We start from the raw sequence: 24,406 nt of genomic DNA on the forward strand, positions 1-24,406 counted from the left end.
GGAGTTAATTTCTAGTCCTTTCAACTCCCCTTCCTTTCTTACACATACACACATGCACACTTGCACAAAAGTGCTATCAGATGGTACAGCTCTCTCGGGCTTCCTAGATTTGCATTATTCATCTTAAAAAAAAAAAGAAGAAGAAGAAAAAATCCAATGTAAAAGGTCAATTCATCCTCCTCTTTCTTTTTCATTTTTTGTTTGTTTGTTTGTTTCTCTAATATGGAACACAAAATCAGCCCCCCGACATCCCAACTGCCAGTTATTGGACTCCATCCAGCATGGCCACAAGGGTCCTCATACTTGATTTGATTCTTCAGACTCAAGATCTTCTGTGTCGCCGCTGGCGACCGAGGAGAGTTGAAGACCCTGTCTTGGAAGATGCTGGAGAGTACTGCCAAGTTCTTTTGTCTACTTCATCTCTACCCACTCCTGGGCCGGGCGATTCCATCTAGTCTCATGTGTTTAAACCCCACCAGCCTGCCAGTGATTCCCTAATTTACATCTCCAGACAGGTCTCTGCCTCCGGAATCACAGACCTGTGTATCCATACTCACTTCAATATGTCCATTTAAAAAGTCTAAAAACAACCCTCTCCATTTCCCCCTCAGACCTGCTCCTCCCACAGGCAACTCCATTCTTTTGGTTGCTTCAGCCAAAAACCTGGGTTCGTCCTTGATCCTGTTTTTCTGCTATTCCCCAGAGCTAAGGCATCGGCCAGTCCTAGGACTCCCTCTCCAGAACACATCCAGAATCTAACCACCCCCTCCCTCTCCATAATTCAATATCCTCCTAACTGGTCTTTTTCTGCTGATACCCTCCAACAGTTTACTTTCAACTCGGCACCCAAGGTAATATTTCTAATATAGACATCAGATCCTATTGTTCCTTTGCTCAAAACTCTTTGGTTCCCTATCTCACTCAGAGTAAAAGCCAAAGTTCTCAGGGCTTCCTGGACCTGCACTCCCACACCCACTCTTTACCTTTATTACATACTCTCCTCCAGTCAAATTGGCATCTTGGCAATTCCTCCAACCCACTGAGCATCCTCTAGCCTTGGGGCTTTGTACTTATTGCTCTCTCCACTTGAACACTCTTCTCCCCAACACGTACCTGGTCCAGGCCTTCTCCTTCCTTCAGGTCTCTACCGCTTGTCCATTTACCACCCATGCCCTCCCTGACCAACCCTGTGCCCCTTCCCTGCTGTATTTTTCTTCCTAGCACTTACCATGTTCTACATTTTATTGTCATTGCTTGCCTCTTGTTTGTCTTGCCCCACTAGAAGTACGGTACATGAAGGCAAGGTTGTTTTATTTTCTTTTTCATACTCACTTTAGTCAGTAGTACATTCACCAACGTCTTGGACAGTGCCTGGCAAGTGACGGGCACTCAGAAATATTTCTTGAATGAATGAACAAGAAATAAAAGTTTCTCATCTCTTCTAGGACATGGACTAGCCTGACATGTAAGCCACGGGCAAGCTTAAATCGATGATGCCTGCTAGTGATGGATGCTTTCCTGGGGGGGTCTCTTATTAAAGAGTTTTGAGGCACTGAGCTTATACTAACATGAAAAATTAAGGCAATTGTGAAATGTGTTGCCTGCTATTTATGATATGGATCTAGGTATTGGGGCTCCTGCCGGGGGCCATGGCCTGCCCCCAGCCTGTCCTGACTGTGTGCACACATTGGAATACTTTTGGAAAGGGGTCTCAGGGTTAGAGATAGTATGTAGAACATAATCTTCCCCAGGGTACAGCCACATGAACTGAACAAGGATCAATTCTCTATTTGCTCTTCAATAGAATTTTCTAGACCAAATCACAGCTAGAAATGTAAAGGTGCAGGGAAGGACCAGCCCAATCTTTTCAATATTTTGTATAAAGGACTTAGAAAGTTGTAGCAACAACTTTTAAAAGAAAATTATCCAGACCAATTGATCCATTTTCCACTTTACCAAAACTTGGTGAGAAAGCCAATGCAAGTCTTTTATTGAAAGACAAAGAGGGAAAGAAATCAGAAGAGGAGTGGGGAGACAGAAATATAAGGATATAATTATCTGACCAGGAGTAAAAGGAAGGAGAAGACAGCACTGGGTGATAAAAAGATATGCATTAAGTGAAGAGCTGTGTTCCTACTTTTTGAACAGGGAACAGATAAGTGGCGTGGGCGCTGGGGTTGGCGGTGTGCCAGGAATGTTGGTAGCTGGAGAAACATGGTCCATTGGGGTAGGCAAAATGATACTGGCAGATTGGAAAGCATCTTCTCCTCATTTCCCCACCCTTGGCTTCCAAAGAAATGCTAGAGCAGAAGCCACCGACACAGCCCATTTGGATGAGTCATTATGCAGTGGGCACTGAGAAGGTGCCCTCTGGAGGAGTCCTGGGCACCCGGGGCTGGATTTGGCCCATCTGGTTTGAATGAGGCAAGGGAAGCGGATCTCAACAGACTCGATGCTGTCTGCCTTCCCGCTAGTGCAAGCGAAGTCAGGGTGGGAAACAATGGTCTGCCCCCAAACCGCAGGGAAAGATGGCTAGAGGATGCCACCACCACATCCTGTACAGGAACCATCACATGGCTAAGAGCAACATGTAAAAGAGAGAAAATATTTTTTTTTCTACAACTACAATAGTCCTCTTTTTCAACTTAGCTTGCCTAATTATCTTCAATTTAAAATTTTAATTATTTATACTCTTTCTCAACTCATAAGGAATCAAAACCAACACACACACACACACACACACACACACACACGTATAGCGTGAAAATGTTCTTTAAATTAAGAATAAAGTCCAGAGGGACTTCCGGTCAAGATGGCGGGTAGGTAAATGCGGTATCGAGTCCTCCCACAACCAATCAAAGTTACAACTAAACTACAGAACAACCATCATGCAAAACCGCCTGAAATCAAGCTGAACGGAAGTCCTACAACTATGGGATTAAAGCAGCAGCCACACTGAGACTGGTAGGAGGGCGGAGGGGACGGGCTGGTCCCACACCCACGTGTGGCGGATAAAAATCAGGGGGACACCTCGGCTGGGAAGGTCCTTCCTGAGGACTGAGGGGTCCCCGTCCCACACCAGGTGCCCTGCTCAGGGTTCCAGTTCCAGGAAGAGAATCCCCATCACTTCTGGCTGGAAAACCAGCAGGAACTGAAGCTCAGGGAGGCTGAGGGGCTGGAGCCCCAGGCAGCTCCTTAAAGGGCCCGGCACGGACTTATGGGACTCTCTCCCTCTGAGCTTGGAGGGGAGGCAGCTCGAGGGGTGCCAGAGACACACAGGGAAGAACTGAGCTGTTTAGCACTGGAGCGAGGGCTGGAGAGGGGGCTTTCTCCGGGACAGACGTGCTGTCAGAGGCCTTTGTTCCTTTGGTGAGCCCTTCCCTGGGGCGGCAGACAGCCGCCATATCTGGGACTCCAGCAACCTGGCTCACACTGGTAGCCCCGCCCTGCTGACTCCCTGAGGCCCCGCCCCGCCCAACTTTCAGGCCCACCCATGCTGTTGCCACTTGCTTCACCATAGGATTGGCCTGTCTTGGATCCTGCTTCAGGTTTTCCCTAAATTCTTTCAAACGAGCAGCATCTGGTCTCAGCTAGCTCCATACCGCTCGTTAAGTAATACACAGAAACAAACACAGGGAGGCAGCCAAAATGAGGAGACAAAGAAACAGGTCCCAAATGAAAGAACAGAATAAAACCCCAAGAAAAGAACTAAGCGAAATGGAGATAAGCAACCTAACAGATGCTGAGTTCAAAATACTGCTTATAAGGATACTCAATGAACGTAGTGAGAACCTCAGTGAACTTAGTGAGGGCCTCAAGAGCATAAAAAAGGACCAGTCAGAATTGAAGGAGGCATTAACTGAAATAAAGAATAATTTACACAGATTCAATACTAGAGTACGTAAATCCAAGAAGCAAACCATCGATTTGGAATATAAGAAAGCAAAAAATGCCCAATCAGAACAGCAAAAAGAAAAAAGAATCCAAAAAAATGAGGAGAGTGTAAGGAGCCTCTGGGACAACTTCAAGCGTGCCAACATTCGCATCTTGGGGGTGCCAGAAGGAGAAGAGTGAGAACAAGATATCGAAAACCTGTTTGAAACAATAATGGCAGAAAACTTCCCTAACTTGGTGAAGGAAACAGACATACAAGTCCAGGAAGCACAGAGAGTCCCAAATAAGATGAACCCCAAGAGGCCCACACCAAGACACATCATCATCAAAATGCAAAAGGTTCAAGACAAAGAGAGAATCCTAAAAGCAGCAAGAAAAAGGCAGCTAGTTACCTACAAGGGAGTTCCCATATGACTGTCAGCTGATTTCTCAAAAGAAACTTTGCAGTCCAGAAGGGATATTCAGAAATATTCAGAGTGATGAAAAGCAAGAACCTACAACCTATCGTGCAAAGCTGTCATTGAGAATCGATGGCCATATAAAGACTTTCCCAGACAAGAAAAAGTTAAAGGAGTTCATCACCACCAAACCGTTATTATATGAAATGATGAAGGGTCTTTTTGAAGAAAAAGATAAAATATATGACAAACAAAATGGCAATGAATACATATCTATCAACAATGGAATCTACAAACAAAATGAACAGGTAGAACAGAAACATTCTCATAGATACAGAGAACATTTTGTTGGTTGCCAGATAGGAGGGGGTTGGGAGAATGGCTGAATAGGTAAAGGGATTAAGAAGTACAAATTCATTGCTAGACTGACAAACCTCAAAGGGAAAGGGGTTGGGGGGTGGGAAGAAATAAACCAAAGAACTTATATGCATAACCAATGGTCACAGACAATAGTGTGGGAAAAGGCGGGAGGGGGGCGTGAGTGGGGAGGAGGGGGTCAATGGGGGAAAAATGTGGAACATCTGTAATACATTCTACATTCAACAATAAAGATTTTTTAAAATAAATAAATAAATAAATGTTTAAATAAATAAATAAAGACCAGAGGAAATATAAACTAGAACTGAAAGTCTAGTCTGGGGTGAAGTAAAATATCCTCAAAACAGTATTCTACAAAGTTCTCAACGTTAAGCAGTTAACCAAGCAGTCAAAGCGAAAAGAGAAATAGAACCAGTTCCATGATTCTCAGGTTCACGAGGAGAAAATAGTTCCACACCTCAAGGGAAGCAAACTATTTCCTGGAATTCAGATCTGCGAGAATTTCCTCCCACGGGATTTATTGTAGGAGATCATAAGGACAATGTGATGGGGACCATCTAAAATCAAACCCTACCATGGGCTTCCCAAAGTGTCCTCTGAGGAAAATCAAAGGACTGAAGTGGACGCCACTCTATCAGCAATGAAGACATATGAGCCCAGGACACACCTTTCATGTAGTTCAGTTTAGTCTAAGAAGTCAACCTCAATTGTCTTGAGGAATAAATGCACTTAATCCCTTAGTCTTTCACACACGCCGTGCCTGCCGGGAGGGCTACATTTGCTGCTTAACCAGAGGAAATTATTTGACTTTTTGGTTTGGAATTCTTCTTCTCCCTTGCTATTTCCATGGGTTTACTTTTTTAAAGAAAGCTATTTCTATTGCAATAAAGTATAGACTATACACCTTTTACTTTTAGTGTGTTCATTTCTTTAAGTGCTTAGGACAGTGTCTGGAAAATACATGCTAAATAAGTGTTTACTTAACAAAAAAGGCCCTTCCTGTCACTGAGGTGGTGAGGATTGGGGCACCAAGTATGAATGATAAATTAATTAGAAACCAACAAAATGAGTTGCTGGAGATTTTATGCTCCTCTTACTGTACACTTCACCTCTCTTCATGCTTTTTCTAAAGCAGCACGGACTGAATACAAGCCTTTGCCTATTTTGATGTGAGACCATGGCATGGAAAGCTTGGGGCAGCGGGAGTATTAGAACCTCCCACGGAGGAGGATTTGAAGGTTCTGAAACGCTCAGAGAAATATCAGAGCCCTTTAAAATGTCTTTTCCAGGTGGAACAGCTGGGACTTCAGCATCCATTACAACCTAGCCGGTCCTTCCTATCAACTAACTTTCACATGTAAGACCCTCTTCATGAAATGTGTCTCATTTGTTGTTGAGTACATTTTGGGCATTCAATAATGCTCTGTAAAAACAATGAAAAAAATGCTAAAAAGCTTCATTATCACGCTTACTTATGACCTCATTTCCCTTCCCTAATCTTATAAAGTGATTTGAAGATGCCCACACAAATTACAATAAAACTGAGCATGTTCAGGAGGGATTCATAAAGTGGGTTTTCTACACTTGTAAGAACAAAGAATCCACTCTGACAGCTGTTCGATAATATAACTAGGAAGTAACTTGACCATGGAGGCCTACTGGGCAGATTGTGGACATCAGACAGTTACAACCTGGGTCAAAAGCCAGAGAAACCCCTCCACTACTGTCTCTCTGACGCTTGTCTTCTGCACCCACCACCGTGTAAGGCTTGCTATTAAATATTTACTTAGGTAAAACAGCTAGTTTTGAACAGAAAACATCTGTGAGTTTATCTGACTCAGGTTCAAAAATTGGGTAGCGTTTTTTTTTTCTTGAAACCTCTATTTCCGTTTTTCCCATGATTTTTCTAGCTTTAGATTCTATCACAATCAGGGATTATCCGTTTGTTTAAACATTAGACAGACGTTTGCAAATGGGTAAAATACTGCGGAGGGGCCAGCCCACATCAGCAATCAGCCTGCAGTGCCACCGGTTCCACCAGGAGCTTCCACCAGGCGTCAGGGGGCACCTGTCAAGGCGTCTGTCCATCCGAGCGAACCTACCCGCTTGCTGCTCTCCTCCTCCTGAGCCTTCCTGAACTCATGCTCCAGCGAGCAGTCCAGCTCATTGAACAGCCCCACTTCCTCGCAGTTCTTCAGGAATCTCGTGGGGGTCGGAGTCTGATCTGCAAACAGAGACCGAGGGATCATTCGTGGGATCTTTTCCTCAAAAGCCAGTGGGAAGCAAACGCTAAATTCACAACTCCCTGCCCCTTGCCTTCATTAAGATGCCGACTGGCCATCCAAAACCTCCCAGCCCTTTCAATAAAACGAGAATGTGAAAGAAAATAAAACTGTAAGTCCCAAAGGAGGAACACAGTTGCAGTAGGTGAGGGATTCCCAACCCTCCCTCCGTCCAACTTCAGGAGATGCCCCCTCTCTCTACTCTCTGGGTCTATAGCATTTGAATAATAACGCAAGCTGTGGAATAACTTGTTTCTAACTGGGAAAATAATTAGCTAAAATGGGCCCAAAAAATCCGCTGAGCCCATGTTAAGCCTGATTTCAGGGGGCTAGAAGAAAAAAAGATTTTGTAAATTTTTGTAGCAAACAAAAGAAACACACAGGCATGTATATTCCTGAACATCGAGCAATTGTCTCTCATTTTGAGAGTCACAGAGCATGATGGAAGTCATATACATTCAACTCCTGCCCCTTAGAAATATAACTATTATTTTAGTTTTCCTTGCTATAGCTAAAAGAATGTTCTGAGAGTACTCTTTAACAGGAATAGAATTTCTTTCAGATTTTGACTGTCTAGAGAGAAAACTGGAGGATCTGAAGCCACTCTTTGTGGCTTGATATTTATGCAGTTTCCGAAATATTTCCACACATGTAATTGTAGATTCCTCTACATTTAGATCTCCCAAGATCCTGTGAAATAAGTAAGGTGCATATTATTTTAGAAATGAAGAAATAAGTTCAATAACTTGCACAAGGTCACGCAAATTGTAACCATCTAATCACTGTGAAGTCCTCTCTTCCCTACAGACATAACCCCTTCTCTCTGAATCCTCTGCTCTGCCCAGACCCCTAGCTCTGAGGACCCTGTTGTATGTGTAAGAGACAATGCTGACGGGCCAGAAATCCAGATTTGAAACCATGTGATTTGGGGGAAATTACCTACGTTCTCTAGACTTCATATTCCTCATTTTCAAGTAAAGTTCTAACGTTATATGATTCTGTGAATCCTAAAATCACCGTCGTTTAATGGGGTCCCTTCAAAAGTCACGGTCATTAGGTCAAAGAAACATATGATCATTTAAAGGATAGCTAAATGGGGATATAAGTAACAGCTGGTTAGATACTAGAAATTAGACAGATAAAGAAACTTTCTGAATGAAAGGTGTAAACAGACAATACTTGAAAGTGAAAATAAAAGACTCTGTGTGTGTGTGTGTGTGTGTGTGTGTGTGTGTGTGTGTACGTATTCTTCAATTTATTGGGTGCTCACTCTGTCAGGCATAGCGCTAGTGCTTTGTGTGCACCATCTCATTAATTTTCACACCAATCACATTAAGTAAAAATTATTTTTCCCATTTTGCTTAGGAAGAAACTGAAACTCACCCCAGGACCCATTTAGAAATTGAGTCACATAATTGTATCAGTCATTGATAATCCTAACAATCCTTGGTTCTTTTGAAATATATGGGCATCATTTAATCCCTCCTACAACAGAAATGCATGACCATCCCACGGACACTCTACTGTCTTACAGAAACATTTTTTGCAACCAAAAAACCTGAGAAAATATTGCATAAGAGAACTGAAATATTGGACCACTTGTCATCCATCAGAATTTCGTTTTCCAGGTATTATTTTCCTTTTATTCCCCTATGATTCTTTGTTGGAGATTTGCAAGTTGAGGGCCATGATTGCAGGAGAGAGAATAGTCATCCTGGAGGCTCTAACTCCTGGGTGCTGAGACAAGGTCCTGAGATGGCCATGAAACTGAATTCAGGCTGGCATGGGGGGGGCCAATCCCCAAGCAAAGTTGGCAGATGTTTTATGTCTCCCCCAAAGCAAAATCACTCCCAAACACCAGCACACGCCCACGTCCATCGGCAAAGGAGGCTGAAGAAGCATGACACTGGGACAGTGATGTCACTGTCTGTCGTCATGGGCAACAAAAGCTAGGGAACAAGGGGAGCCATGGGCTGTAAACAGAGTTGGGTCCCTCCTGTCCCTAGTGCAGACGAAGGCCCCAGAGTTGTAACCAAATGTGACTTTCTTTGCTGTATGATATAGTGAGAGAAAAACAAAACAGATATCTCTATCCACATTTGGAACAGATAAGGCACACTGTTCCTAATTTTTTATTCATTTTCTTCTTGTGAATGAGCTATTCTTTCCAGTTACAACAGGAACCAGACAATGGAGCTTAACTTTTGTTTTAACATTTATTAGAATTAATACAGGGTCTCCAGTTGTCTTTGATCCCACATGGTACCAGTTCCAAGTAAGCCAGGAAATGTGCAAATCTTCAAAAAGGGAACAGCTAAATCTATCAGCAGCTTAAATAAAAGAGGCAGAGGTTCTTCGCCACATGAATGCCTTGTCAAATAACTGTTCCAGCTGAAATTAGACCTGGAGTAAGTGGGTAATGTCCATGGCCATAAATTAAAATTCTTGTAAACCACACCCTATTTAAAACTGAGCGCGTACACTGGTTAGCTACAGCAGCAGTTTCCATATCCTGAATGGTGGGGCCAGGCATTTATTGGTGGGTAGCATCTCCAGTGTGTTCAGTAGGCCGCACTCCGAGGCCCTACAGGAACGGGCTCAGTGGGAACTCGGAGCCGAGATGATTGCTGAAGGGCTTCTGCTCTCCTTTCTTTTCCTGTCTCCACTTCAGTGAGGACCATCTGAAGGACAGAAAGGGATAACCCCATATTGCGAAGGAAACTGAAAGCTAATAACTGGTGAGTCTGAACGTGACCCGAGTAGAAAGTGTTCTGTTGTGAGTGCCTTTGTAAATCTGAATCTGCGCTGCCTAAGCACCTGCGTGTTGCCTTCTCGCAGACACTCTGCAGACAGCACCGTGGTCGTGGGGGACACCTGGGGCCACCATGAGCAAGAAATCTTACAATTCTTCCCGCTCGCCTCACACATCCTCGGGGTTCTCGTTACCCAACAGACAAGAAAGATTTGGCACCAGAAGGGATTAAAAAACCCTTTGTAGCCCTGGCCGGTTTGGCTCAGCGGTTAGAGCGTCGGCCTGCGGTCCGGAGAGACCCGGGTTCGGTTCCCGCTAAGGGCATGTACCTCGGTTGCAGTTTGTCCCCGGCCCTGGTTGGTCGTGCGGGTGGCAGCCACTCGATGTGTCCCTTCACATCGATGTTTCCCTCTCTCTCTCCCTCCCACTCTATCTGTACAAAAAAATGGAAAAATGTCCTCGGGTGAGGATAAAAAAAAACAAAACAAACAAAAAAAAAACCCTTTGTAAAGCTTGTCATTCTTCAATATCTAATTCCCTTCCTGGGGTGGTGAATCTGGTTCTTGGAAAAAGGAGCACCTTTTCATAGAATCGCTGCCTCTGTAGACAGTGAGGTCAAGGACACTTGCCACTCGGAGACCCTACTTGTATGTCTACCTGGAAGAGTGTCACAAACTTAACATTATGATTTAGGAATTCACCCATCAGTTATACAGTGGAAATCCTGTACCACATGGCATCTGGGAAGGAAAACAAGTTTATGGCCAGAACTATTAGAAAAAAAAAATAGTAACTCATTAAGTTTTCCAATCCATAGTCTGCCTACCATCAAGTGTTTCAGCCTCAGCAAGTATGATTATTCCAATGTCTAAATGACAAGCACAAAAGCCCGAAACCTGATTCTTCTTTTTAAAAGTGTTTAGTCTGCTCAAATTTAATAATAGGTTGCTACCTTATTCGGTTTCAGAACTGCGTGTGAGTTATGTGTTCGTCTATGTTTCATTTTCCTCAATGATTCAAAGAAGGCAGCGCAACAAGTCATCAATTTAAAAAAAGAAAAAAGAACAGAAAAGCAGAGTTCCCATCATGTACCAGAGGAGAAGAATGCGAACTTCCTAAGCAAAATTTTCTTCCCCGTTGGTCGGATATTCTTAACTATGGCATTACTAAAGGACCATGTAAAGTAATTTTACATCATTTCATATTAAATTGATGGTGGCTAGTAATTCTATAAAAGCCTCGCTAATTCAGACCAGTCATAAAGAAGATCAGTTTGAATTAGTGACCATTCTAATTATAGGGTATTTGTTTAAGGCAAGGCATTTTTATTATTTGCTTGACTCAATTTCAGCCAACACAATGTGGCTTAATGGAATTCTCAAGAGTGCACTTAAATCAATAGACAAAATAATTGGAATTAGCATATCTATTTTAGTAAGAGTTGGGGTTCTCAGAAAAGGCCTTTTTCTTAGATACTTTTTACATTCTTTTTTATAGTTATATTTATCCCATGAACTTTTCAGCAATGCTTTCTTTACGATGTTCTTACTTAATCCCTATCTGAACTTTAATAAAGCCCTTATTAAGAGGGTTTGTATTAAATACATTTGAAAATACATAATCCTTTATAAGAGCAATAATCAGTAACAAATGAAAGAATTCCATGGAATTTTAGATGGGCTTCTTTGCAATAAATGTGCCTTTTATTGAGTGTATGTACAATAGGAGCAATAGGGCCCTCTCGGTGACACTGACACTTCTATTTCCCTACATCAGTCCCAAGATGCAGTGCTACCATGAGACAAACCAAGGGAACTCTGGCTTTTAAACAACACTGTGGGATGCTCAAAAACTGACCATGGCTGGGGTGACCCGGGTCAGTGAGAGATGAGACGCACCCTCGTACTCTTGAATTGTCCGCCGGAATCCATGTATTGTTCGGGTGGACAGCTGGTGGACTGGAAACCCTCATAGTGCCTAGGAGTCAACCAGCAAAGGCTCTGACAAGGGCCTCTCTTAGGACACATGGCTCAGGGGCATAGATTTAGATTTAAATTAAACAAGTACATATTCTACATCTACTCACTGTCAGCCATGGCCTACCCCAAGTGTTCCAACAGCAATCAATCCACAGTTTTAATTCCCTTCAGAAGAGCTGAGCTGGTGAGAAGGGTTATTCATTAGCGCAGCGAGATGATGTCTCTGCTGGCCGAGTGAGCAAAGGGATCCAAGGTGATTGTCTTATCAAAAGCTGCTCTGAGCAGTGGGCGCTAGAGCTTAACGTTTCCACTTAGTCTCTAATTGCCTGAGCTCTCCGACACTCTTTGTCAAAAGGGATGGTTTCCAGATGGAATAGATTGGAAGCCAGTTTTTCATACATAAAAGAAGACTGTAGATCAAGGTCTCTGAGGTATTCAGGTGAATTATTTAAAGTTCTATTTTGCTAGATCAGCTAGAAACATGATTGAAAAGCTCCCATAAATGCCAATAGCCACTTGTCGCAATGGACAAGAAAATCTGATTTAAAAACATCATCTTTGTTCCTAAATGCTAATGTGTTAGTACACTCTCCGCCTAAAACTTTTGATTATCTTCTCCATTTGATTATTATTAAAGAGATAAGTCAATAATAAAAGAAAAAGCAGTTTCATAGATTTATATTCAAACATAAATCGAAGGCTAAAACATGTTCTTAGTATGTACAGCTCACCAAATCCAGGTGGACAGTAAGAATATTATAGATACATAGGAACTTTGGACAAACTGCTCATCCTCTTGATTTTGTTTCCTCATATGAAAAAAGTGGCCAGAATTAAATGATATAATGCATGTAAAGGAGGAGGCACAATTACAGGAATAAGATAAGGCAACAAATGGTGGATATTAGCATGCTGCCCTCTGGTGCAAACCATGTCCACCAACCTCTGTTCTGCAAAGTTTGGATTAGTTTACATAGGGGGAAGCCACTAAGCACTTTCACCACCAATGGAAGAGGAGGTAAATATGGGCCGTGTGTGTGTGTGTGTGTGTGTGTGTGTGTGTGTGTGTGCGCGCTTATGATTTATTTACTCATTCAATCAGGTTTTTTATATCCTAGTTCATTCCAAAAAGAATCTGGAGTGAGGTATATTACATTCCCTTTGGCTCCCCCTCAAAATGCCCATGGGTGATTAAGTAGAGTTTATAACAAAGAGCCACAGGCAATGGATTTGGTTCTGAGGTTGTCTGGTTAATCACCATCAGTATCTTGGAAATAAATGTTCTACTTCATTGCTTTCTCCATGGTGAGAACTAGATTTACAGCCTGAAACTAGAGACAGTTCCTAATTCTAGACCTAATCCAGGGATACAATTGGGTGGTGAGAAACTATATTGTCATTTGCGTTAGATGCTCTGTATCAGATGGTGATAAGGAAGGTGCAATGAGAAAGCTAGTCTCTCTGGCCTAGCTTCCATGTGTAAACTCAAGACACAGCCAGGGCACCACATCTGGTTTTGCGGTGTTTCTTCTTCCAGTCTCACCATCTTCAGAAGTCAAGGAGAAAGGACACCTGAGCCCACGGTGCTAAACATCAGGGCTTGGCTGAAATGCCTCCCATGCAGAGGCCTTTCCCAACATCCCTTAGGAGTTCCCTCACCACTTGTGTCCCATTGTTATGTTTTATCTTCATCACAACACTGGTCACTAATGGATATTTTCTTGTTTATTTAGCTGGGGGGGGGGGGGCTTGTCTATTATTTCTCTTCCTTTCCACTCCCATAGAGTATAGGAAGTTCCATGGAAGAGGGACCTCATCTGTCTGTTCATTGCAGCATTCCCAGCACCTAGCACAACAGGATCCTTATAGGCACTCAGTAAGTGTTTGCTGAATGAGTAAGTGAAGTTCAAGAGTGTTGAACTTTCACCTTTCCTTAGAATATGAAACCCAATCAACATCTCTGGTGGGAAGTCTAAGAAAGAGACACATGGGTCCATGCCTTTACATGTCTAGTAGTCCCACCACGAAACAAAATTCATTATCTTCTAAGACAATATTTCCACCATACACCACCAACACACAACACACATGCACATGTGCGCGCACGCACACACACACACTCAGTTCTCATTTGGAATATTATTTGCTTGTTCAGCTATAAGTAAAGTTGCCCTTTGTTTTCCTGTACAGAACTTGGGGACCCCGTAAATAAGTAGGGGTAGGGATTCTGAGGGCAAGATTTAGGAATTTCTGAATGCCTAACCATAATGCCATTAAAATAGAGCAAAACATTGTCCTCTTTACCTTTAATGCTGAAATTCGATCATGTTTTCAAATCAAACAGATCTTGTGTGACATAATAGCTGGTAATTTTTCCACGGGTGTGTGGAAGCATCTTGTCCTCACTGGATTCGCATTTTGAACTTGGCATCTAAAAACTTTTGATATCACAACTTCCCTCAGCATGAAACTATCATCTATCAGAACGAGAACAGCTGAAAGTAAAAACTCGTGTCCATTATAATATCAGGACTTTAGAAATGGGTCATGTGGATCCAATAAGAACGGGAGGACCAAGGGGGGAAGGGCTATACATTTTTGCCCTTGGAATCCAAAACCACCACTCCCGTTCATGTCCCTAGTGCGGTCCCTTTAGAATGAGAGGTTCTTATGTTTACTGTCTAATCATAACAGCAGACTCATCTTAATAAAACACCATGGCTGTCACCTTTGCTACCCTGCCTTGTGGCACGTCAAAGATCATTTTGCGTAGTAAATTCTACCTGGCCTAAATGAAATGAACCTTGTGCCATAGCTATGGAATATTTTAGATATTACAACTTTTTGGATATTTATCCTTAAAGAGTGTATCTGTGGTGTCTTAATAACTTCCCTAATTTTAATATTTGTAATTAATAAAGGATGAAATGATTTTCCAAAATACAAGATAACCAGAGATCCTGAAATTAGTAATGAACATACATACCTACCATAGTTTATCTTCTTAATGTCAAAAACCCTGGTCCATCTGGAATAAAATTCTGTGTAATTGAATATTGCTTTAAAAAATGGCCCCAGAGAGACTTGAAAATGTTTGCCCTGATGATGCTTGTTGATGTAAGATTTGGCTTATACTATTTTTATTAGTAGTATATTTCAAACTGTGTAAGATCATTCGTCTTCATAATAGGCTACAAGATAGGCTTAAAATCTATTAAGAAACAAAATTTTAATGAACCAATTTTTAATTAGAGTAGATTCTGAAGCTTTTAATAAATTCAAATCCAAATAAATCAAGATATAGACAAGTAAAAACTTCAGTCATTATTTGAAATCACACTCCAATAAGCTAAAACTAAAATGAAATTTGAGATAAATACATATTAAAATCTTTCCCAGAAAAAACAAATAGCAAAGCAAATATACCCACTAACTGACCTATTACAATGCAACGTGGACAGCATTGGCATATGACATGTAGTAGACCTGCGTCCCCTAAATGCAGAGTAATCGAGTTGGGCGGGATATCTCTGTATTCCGTCCCAGCAAGAAAATTCAGCCAGACTGCAAACACGCAGACCGTAACAGGTATAAAAATGTAGCACTTAGGTGGGAAGAGAGGGAAGAGATAAACCAGAGAACTTATCTGCATATATGCGCAACCAACAGACACAGACTTCAGGCTGGGGAAGGCAGGAGGGGGGTGGGAGCAGGAAGGAGGGGGTCAATGGGAAAAAAGAGGGGACAGCTGTAATACTTTCAACAATACAAAATAAATAATAAAAAAATGTAGCACTTAATTTCGCTGGGAATATGAAATGGCCTCATACCAGCTTCAACATAAAGTATGAGAAAGCAGAAGAAAATATGCCAATATATTACTCATGCTGTTTTTCCCCATTTATTTCTCTCTTCATTTTCTTACTCCAGGTTTGACATAATAAAAATTAAAGTTGACTTTTCTCCCAATATTTTTCTACCTGGCACTGTCGATTGTTGGCAGCAACAGTGTCAGACTAGCAAGGATCTGGTAAGAGCTGCGAGAACTCAATCAAAAACCTGCTTATAAGCATTAGAGAGAAATGTTCACACATCTTTGGCTACTTTTTCAGAACTTCTGATGGGACCTCTTGGAGGGCCTTACTAGCAACACGCCTGTAAGATACTATGCTACTACTTACACTATACTAGTAATATCTCCAGATAATTACCACTCCCTAATAGTCACCTCCCACTCCCCTAATATCATGAATTCTACTTTAGGGATCCTATTGGGGGAAAACAAAGGAAGATCTATGGATTTAAATATTAGGAATTGCAAAGTCTACAGCCTTGCTACTTGCATGTACCAGTTCTCTGTTGAACTATGAAGTTACAGCACAGGAGACGCTATAGAAAATAATAAGTGATCAAAACCAAAGAACAGACCATCCTTCTGAACCCTTGCAGGCTTTATAATTCTTACACATTTGAGTTTCTGCATCTCTGTGTCTAGACTTCACACAAAACTACTTCTGAAGAGCCAACTGGTAGAGCCAAACAGGCAGAGAGAGAGGTGGTAGGTGGCGATGGAGGGAGGGGAAGAGGATGCCTTTGACCTTGGAGAGTCTTTCAAACCACAACGCATTTGCAGTACTAGCAAGTCACTGGCGGGTTTATGAAGCTGCCTGGATGGCCCTGTCACCAGTATCTGATGTCTAAACGTGTGGAGCCTGACAATGCAGTGACCACTACAAGGCAGCGGGTTAGGGCTGCCGGTCTAGAGCCCTCATCTTTGCCCTGTTTGGTGAGCTTGGAAAAGCTGCTCCATCTCCCTGTGCGCCTCCTCCTCCATCAGTAAAATATGGTTGTCAAAATAATCTGTCTGACCAATTCTTAGAGGATTTACTAATAATAGGGATAATAAAATATTTGTAAAATGTAAGTGCCATAGAAATGTTCAAGTATAATGGCCAGGCCTGCCAGGGCAGTGGGTTTTCCTTCTGATACCATTATAACATGTTCATGGGTGTATCATCTCTTCCCTGATACCAGGGAGGCAGAGGCCCTGGTGAAGTATTTCTAGCCTAAGAAGGGTAACAGGAAATGCTTCAATTACCCCGCTAGGATTTGTGAAGCACTTTAATTTACAGTTTCTCACTGAATCTTTACAATAAGCCTGTGAAATAGACGTGCAGATCAAATCATTCCCATCTTATGAAAAAAGAAACCGAGGCCCAGAGGGTTCATTTACTTGCTCCCGGTCAGACAGCTGGTGGAGGCAGGGCCCAGGCTAGAGTTCAAGTTCCCTCACTTCTGTGCCCTTTTTCCAGTTTACCATGCCGCCTGTTAAACGGGGAAGAAATGGCAATTAATTGATGGATCGTTATCTTTTATTTCTGCTCACATTTGCTGAGCACTTGCTAGGTTTCCCTGCATTATCTCTTTTAGTTGCCCACTTGTGAGGGGGGTTCTGTTTCTGAAGGAAACCTTCACTGACCGCCTTAGTCCAGAAAGAGCTCCTTCTACTAAAGTCGCATAGTATTTTTTCTTACAAGACTCATTTGATATGCAGCCGCTCCTTGATGAAGTTGAAAATATCTTAAGTCAAAAATGCATGTAAGACACATAACTTACTGAACATGATAGCTTAAGCCTAGTCTGCCTTAAACATGCTCAGAACACTTATTCGCCTGCAACTGGACTATTATCTTGAGTTTGATCTCAAGAGTAATTGCATTCCTGTTTTTCTCACCAGAAGTAGGAGACATAGGTGAGCATTTTGTAGGTATCACAGGATGCAAAACACAATATCCCCAAACCGCTGACAGCACAGTGCGTTCTATTGTACCGGTTGTTGGCTCTCGTGATGGGGTGGCTGACCAGGAGCTGCTGCTCACGGCCTCTGCCCAGCATCACGAGGGAGTGAGGGAGTATTGTGTTTGCATCACTAGCCCAGGAAAAGATCAAATTCAAAATTCAAAATTCGAAGTTCGTTTTCTACTGAATGAATATCTTTTTTTTTTTTAACCTCACCCAAGGACATTTTCCCATTTTTTGTTCAGATAGAGTGGGAGGGAGAGAGAGAGAGAGAGAGAGAGAAACATCGACGTGAAAGGGACACATCGAGTGGCTGCCACCCACACGACCCAACCAGGGCCGGGGACAAACTACAACTGAGGTACGTGCCCCTAACGGGAACCGAACCCAGTTCTCTCTGGACCACAGGCCGATGCTCTAACCGCTGAGCCAAACTGGCCAGAGCCGAATATCTTTTGTGCACCATCACAAAATCCAAAATTCATAAGTTAAACCATCTTAAGTCAAACCATTTTAAGTTGGGGACCATCTGTAGATCATGGACAGTCCTCTAATTTTAGCTACATTTTCACATGCACTGTGATGTCCTAGAGAACAGAAATCATAGCAATTTTTGCACCTTGCATGTCACTCAGAACAGTGTATTGTGTGTTGTAGACATTCAATTAATATTTGTCACCTGAGTGATCACAGGTAAGTGCTTTTTAAAATAGTTATATGGAGCCAGGTTTTAGAGTAATAAATATTTACATGCCAGAAAATGAGAAGTCACAGCTCTGCAATTATTTGAGTGAACACTGCATTAACTGATTGCATTTCTGCTTACCATTATTTTAAGTCTTTTTTATACCTTAGAAATGTACGTTTTCATGGCACAGAATGTGCTAGTGGAAATTACCCTATCATAAGAAAAACAAGTGTTGGTGGCTGATCACCCAAAGCCTCTTTGCCTGGTGGCTCCTTACCTGATAACATATTGTCTGTTTTTATTGAGGGAAACTTCAAAGTCATTTCATGCTTGTGCCTATGAATCATCAGATGGTCCTCTGTTGGGAAGCGCTGTCAGACAAATAGAAAAAAAAGGGGGAGAGGGGAGAGGAGCCATTCAGTTTTGTAATATATATTTGCCATTATAGAGAAAAGATTTATTCAGCATTGCAAATGTGACAGGCAAAACAAAAAAAACTGGTTCTGAAAAAATGTGAATGCATGAGTAAGTAAAATGACAAATTATTTTATGTGAGCAAATGTACTGGGATGTTCCTTTAAATTACATCAAAATCTATGCATCATTGTTTCCATTATAGTTAACCGGGGCCTCAATTATGTTATAGGAAAATGTGGCTGAGTACTAATAAGGCATAGAAGATCTTTGCCTTCCATGCTTCTCTGACTCCCCACCTTTCCTGCGAATTCCTTTTGAAGGCCTTTTATTCTTAGACATAATAATAAAAACTTGAATAGAGCCAACTGTGATGAGTCATCAGTACACTACATGTTTCCTTAGGAACTAGAGGTTTATGCCTAAGGGTAGACCTTAAATGTGTTTTTAGTTAAAAGATAACACAGAGAGCAGTAAATAAATAATATTAAAAGTATTAAAATTCTGTATACAAGAGAAGGATGCTGTGCTTTTAAAGAACAAAAGAGCATTTAAATGAATGTCTATTTATGATTACAAAGAATAACTAACCTGACAAAAGTAAGCTCCTATTTCTACCTAAACATATGAGAAAAGCATGTAAAATTAAATTTTAAAAAAAGGATTTAGACCTGAACAGCACTGGAGTTTTACAAAACTATTTAGAGCTTTTCTCTAGTAGTTACTGTTATACATAATGGTGTAAAAGTAAGTCTAAGGCATAATAAGTATGCTAGATATTATCTATGGATCAACCAAACATAGGAGAAATGTATGAAGTAGGAAAATAATTTTGATTCATGTCAGACTTTGGGAAAGAACTACATGTCTTGCTTAATTATTTGACATATATATCTACAAGTGTACATCGTGACATTTGTATCGTGTATCTCTGTTGATGAAGACCTTGGATACTCATTATCTGATTTTTTTATCATTATACATATGATTTATAGTAATGTGACAAATTATTTTTGGCATTCTATACTCTGTACAGTGTAGTAAACCAATACTTTATTTTTAATTTTCAAAGAACGATATTGTGGTTGTCAAAATGCTGCTCCCAAATATTTTCAGCTGTCTTCTGATCACGTGGTGGGATTGTATTTCCTGGCCCTCTTGTGGTTGAGTGGGACCTTATGACTAGTTCTGCCCTTTGAGTAATGAATGAAAGTGACATGTCACACAGATGTGAGCATCTCATTCTTGGTGTAAGACCCTCTGGAGATCCTCCTTCTTCTCCTTGTAGCATGGCGATTCACAGTATTACAAAAGGTGGCCCTTCAATTATCCTCGTCTCTGAAGGACTGTGGAGACCATTGAATTCTGAAGGATTACGAAGAACATCCTGCCAATCTACAATAGAAGTGTATGCCTGGGCAATTGAAATCAGCCTTTATTGTTTTAAGCCATTGAATCTTTGGCGTGATTTGTTATTGTAGGAGATCCTAACCTGTACTGACTCAGACTGGTATGTTTTAATAACTGGACTTAACAGAGTATCTGCTTTATCAAAGTCAAATGAAAATACAACAAAAGACCACAAACTCTGCTGAACATTTCTGAATCTTTGGCAGTTTAGAAAATCTTTCAGAACTTCCCAGTTCATCCATAGTCATTATAGATTTCAATGACCGTTGTTACTATGGCAGAATTCTTTTCTACAAATAGTATGGTGTGTTCGTGAGAATGAAGGAATGTACTGGGTTAAATCCTTTGGAATATTCTAAAAGTAGTTCTTCAAATAAATAGCACTTATTTACATGTCATTCATATATAAATTGGAGAGCATAGAAGTTGAAAAGCATGGTAACTAGATGAGATTTCTGAAGGCACAGAAGTCTGGTTCACAATGACATGTGGGTTTTAGGGCAGGTCCATCTGTTCCCTTGGTCGTTATCACCTTATGACTGCATCAACAATGTGACATTACCCTGTGTGGTTTAGAGACATTGGTTAAATTTCTTTCTCCTTCTCTCAGAAACCTTATTATATTTTTTCTGTGATATCTATAATCAACAAACAACATAGCATTATCCTTCATTTTGTACCTGGAAGGCATTTTGGGGTTCGGTATAATAATAGGCTGAACTAGAATATAAACTAGAATACTTACTAAATAATGATAATTTCCATAATATCTCACATTGACTGTAATTACTTTCCAAAACAGATATAGGATATCTGTGATGTCTTTCTAGTTTGGTGGGAAACTACAGCAAATTATAAATAACCAAAATGGATAGTCTTTTTTTTTATTTTGTTCAGATAGAGTGGGAGAGAGAGAGAGAGAGAAACATCGATGTGAAAGGGACACATCGAGTGGCTGCCACCCTCACAACCCAACCAGGGCCGGGGACAAACTGCAACCGAGGTACATGCCCTTAGTGGGAACCGAACCCGGGTCTCTCTGGACCGCAGGCCAACGCTCTAACTGCTGAGCCAAACCGGCCAGGGCCAAAATGGATAGTCTTTAACAGACAGAGCGGAGGGAGGCCACTGGGACCCGCCCCACGAGGAAGGAGGAAGGCAGAGGAATGGCGACATTACCATCGGACTTTGCGAGATTAAAGCAGGAAGAGAAGCTGCTTCTCTTTACTTCCGGGACAAAGCTCATGCATGAGGCGGTACAACACACCACGTACTCCCAGGGACAAAGGCCATTCCTCACAGGGCAAAGATTTTTTTCCAGTTGGAAGACAAGGAAGGAAAGCCGTTCCATCATCCCCAGCGCAGGACTGAGAGTTCATATTTACACCCCTTTCTGATTCCCGCCGTCCTTCTTCCCCATGCACGTTCCCAGGCCGTGGAGTGTCATTAAAGTACATGCCATGATCACAGCTGATTCCATGGGGATTTTCTACCCCCCCCCCAGGGGCCCCTTAGAATTACTAGGCAACTACAACATCTTCTCAATTCTAATACCTCTGAAAGACGTGCATGTGTTTTTCTAACAGCGTGTCAAGGAAAAGAAGCGCTTCCACGTTAATGGAGACGTTAAGTTTTAGATGCATCTTTATTTAAATTTAAATTTGGCAGGGCATTGAGGGGAGGGGCTTAGAGTTTTACCTTAAAACCCCAAAACTATATGAATCTTCCATTCTCCTGTGCATCTAGCCTTTTCCTAGGTCCGCCCTGCCTTCTCCGGGAAATGACCTGCTCCTTCAGTGAGAAGTTCAAGGTCATTCGAAATGCACCCCTTTATCCCTCATTACGACTTCAGAATTTGATGTAACGTACAGATTCGATTCCCATCCTGTCCTCTCTCGGTGGAGTAAGCGCCCCCTCTCCTGTGCACCCGATGCTCCCCGAGACCGGTCCTTCAGTGTGGTCCTTCAGGCCAGCAAACTCACTCGTCCTTGCCCTTGACTACATCCAGCCCGGCCAACCTTTCATTTAAAAAAGGACCTCTCTCAAGCAGCTTCGATGTCAGGCTACCATTATATCACTCTGCTTCCCGTCACTCCCTGGTGCTCTTGAAAGAGTCCTCTATGCTGGCCACCTCCACTTCCTCACCACCCACTCACTCGTTAATCCCTTCCACTCGGCCCCCACCCTGCCTCCTCTCTCATAGGTTGCCCGCGAGCACCCACTGCCAAATCCAACAGCCTCTGCTCAGCCTCCCACTGTCCCAGCGCTCACAGCGTCTCACGCCAGTGACAACACGTCTGTGGCGTTTATTTTTTATACCCTGCCTGGTTCCAAAAAGGAGAAAAGATGGCTTAGAGCAAAACATAAAATATAGTGGAGAGCACTGGTTCGAAGTAGGTGACCCCCCAAAAAAGGAAGGGACCCAAAAGGAAAGACAGCTAAAGCCAAACTGCAAACCATCGGGCGGTCATTCTCACCCTGGGCCAATTCGGGACATTAGCAATGCCTGGAGACATTTTCGGTTTTCACAGCTAGGGAGTGCATGCTACTGGGATCTAGTAGGTAGACATCAGGGGTGCTGCTAAACATCTGTAATCCACAGTCGTCTCCCCCAAGAATTATCAGCCCCAGATGTTAATAATGTAGTGCCATGGTCTAATGACCTGTGTGCAGTCTCTCTGACTTATCTAAATTTTATATGTACTAATAACACTTCCTCAAATGGTTCTCCTCCTCCCCCAATCCCTTTATTGATTTTAGAGAGAGAGGAAGGGAGAGGGAGAGAGAGATAGAAACATCAATGAGAGAGAACATCGATTGGCTGCCTCCTGCAGGTCCCCCACTGGGAATCCAGCCCACAACCTGCTCATGTACCCTGACTGGGAATCGAACCGGCGACCTCTTGGTGCATGGGTTGACGCTCAACCACTGAGCCACACTGGACAGGCTGAAAGCCTCTCTTTTACTGCCAGTCACAACCCTGGCCTCTGCTGGAATCCTTCCTTGCTATGAACCCTCATTGGTTTATACCAGATCCCTGGAGGATCGCTCCTTCCAAAGAGAAGCCCCCATGATCCTCCCCAAGGAAAGAAAATTCCCCCATGACACTCTTCAAGGTGGCCTGTGCTCTTCCTTCATGGACCATTGTAATTCACAAATTAATTAATTGATTGATTATGTGGTTACAAATGTGAGGCCTAGACTAGAAGCTCTGTGAGGACAGGTATACATGTGTTTATGCACATAGCAGGCACCTCAAAATTTGTTGAATGACTTGAACTGAATAAAACTTAAGGCCATATTTTCACAGCTAAAGCAAAGCAAACTGCTCAAATTCTGATTCCCTTTGGCTATTGAGACCTCTCTCCAGGAAGCTAACTGGGAGCGGTCTGCCTTACGTAGGGAAGGCTGCTTTCTGCACTCACAGTGGAATGCTGGTCTATGCATCACCCCATCTATGTTGTCCCAGTGTTTCACATTTCAAAATGACCCCCAAACCAGTTTTATGAAATATAGTTTCAATTCGAAAGAATTCTCTCTCCTGCTTTTCTTATTTATAGGCTGCAAATCAACGTTCACAGAAATAAACCCTGGAGAACTTGCCAGAACCCAAGCAAAGGGCTCTGGTTTCTTAGTCGGTGGCTAATATCACCAGCAACATCACAAGGCAGCACCAGCAATGACATGTCATGTTTCCATGGCATCTTCCCTCCAGAAGACTCCCAGACCCTCCAAACTCTCTGGGGAGATATAATTAGAAGGGTCCTCAGTGGGCGTCACCCCTCACCTGACTCGTGGACATTGCTCCAATGCTGTGCTACTAACTCCACCACATAAACAGGCAGGAGACTGGGCAGTTTAGGGAAAGTGAGCTTAACTATCCATGTTGGAAAGGCCCCTGTGCTCCGGGATTGTCCTATATCCTAGAGAATTAAGATCTTTCCATGAGAGTGGCCATGTGTGGTCATTTTCCAATGACTGGAACATGAGGACACCCAAAGAGCCAGGTATAGAAAAAGCCACCATAAAGTTCCAAAGCTAATGTGTGAAACTCTGATGTTAGGTGATAGATATTTCCAATTTCTTTCAAAAAGATAGGTCCCAGTGTAACAGTAGTAGCAAGAGCAGAAGGAATAGTAACAAAAGCAAACATTAATTGAGCACTTATTATGTGCAGGCTCTATACTAAACTACATGCAGCATCTCATCTAATTCTTACAATTCCACTTGATGGGAGCCATCGGAGGCTAAAAGAGGTTTAATTTAACACGGTAGGCCAACTCCCCCTCTTAAATAGCAAAAGTAGGTTCTAACGAGTTAGATGGGGTTTATTTAACTCAAATGGGACAACGAAACAAAACAGAATTAAACCATTGATGGTAAGCTATTTCACCAGTAACATTAAGACCCAG

General features: G+C 42.2%; 1 protein-coding gene across 3 annotated transcripts in view; it reads right to left on the reverse strand.

Moving 5' to 3' along the window:
- Positions 1 to 24,406, reverse strand: part of CREB5 (cAMP responsive element binding protein 5) — a 392,461-nt gene that overhangs the window by 298,605 nt on the left and 69,450 nt on the right. For all 3 annotated transcript variants that reach the window (XM_036247061.1, XM_036247059.1, XM_036247060.1), the window contains exons 3-4: positions 18,448 to 18,541; positions 6,773 to 6,894 (exon numbers count right to left, since the gene is read on the reverse strand). In XM_036247061.1, the coding sequence (XP_036102954.1) occupies positions 6,773 to 6,894; positions 18,448 to 18,541 (216 nt within the window). The remainder of the gene's footprint in view (positions 1 to 6,772; positions 6,895 to 18,447; positions 18,542 to 24,406) is intronic.

The sequence above is a fragment of the Molossus molossus genome, unplaced genomic scaffold, assembly GCF_014108415.1.
Source record: "Molossus molossus isolate mMolMol1 unplaced genomic scaffold, mMolMol1.p scaffold_m16_p_7, whole genome shotgun sequence".
Taxonomy (NCBI): Eukaryota; Metazoa; Chordata; class Mammalia; order Chiroptera; family Molossidae; genus Molossus; species Molossus molossus.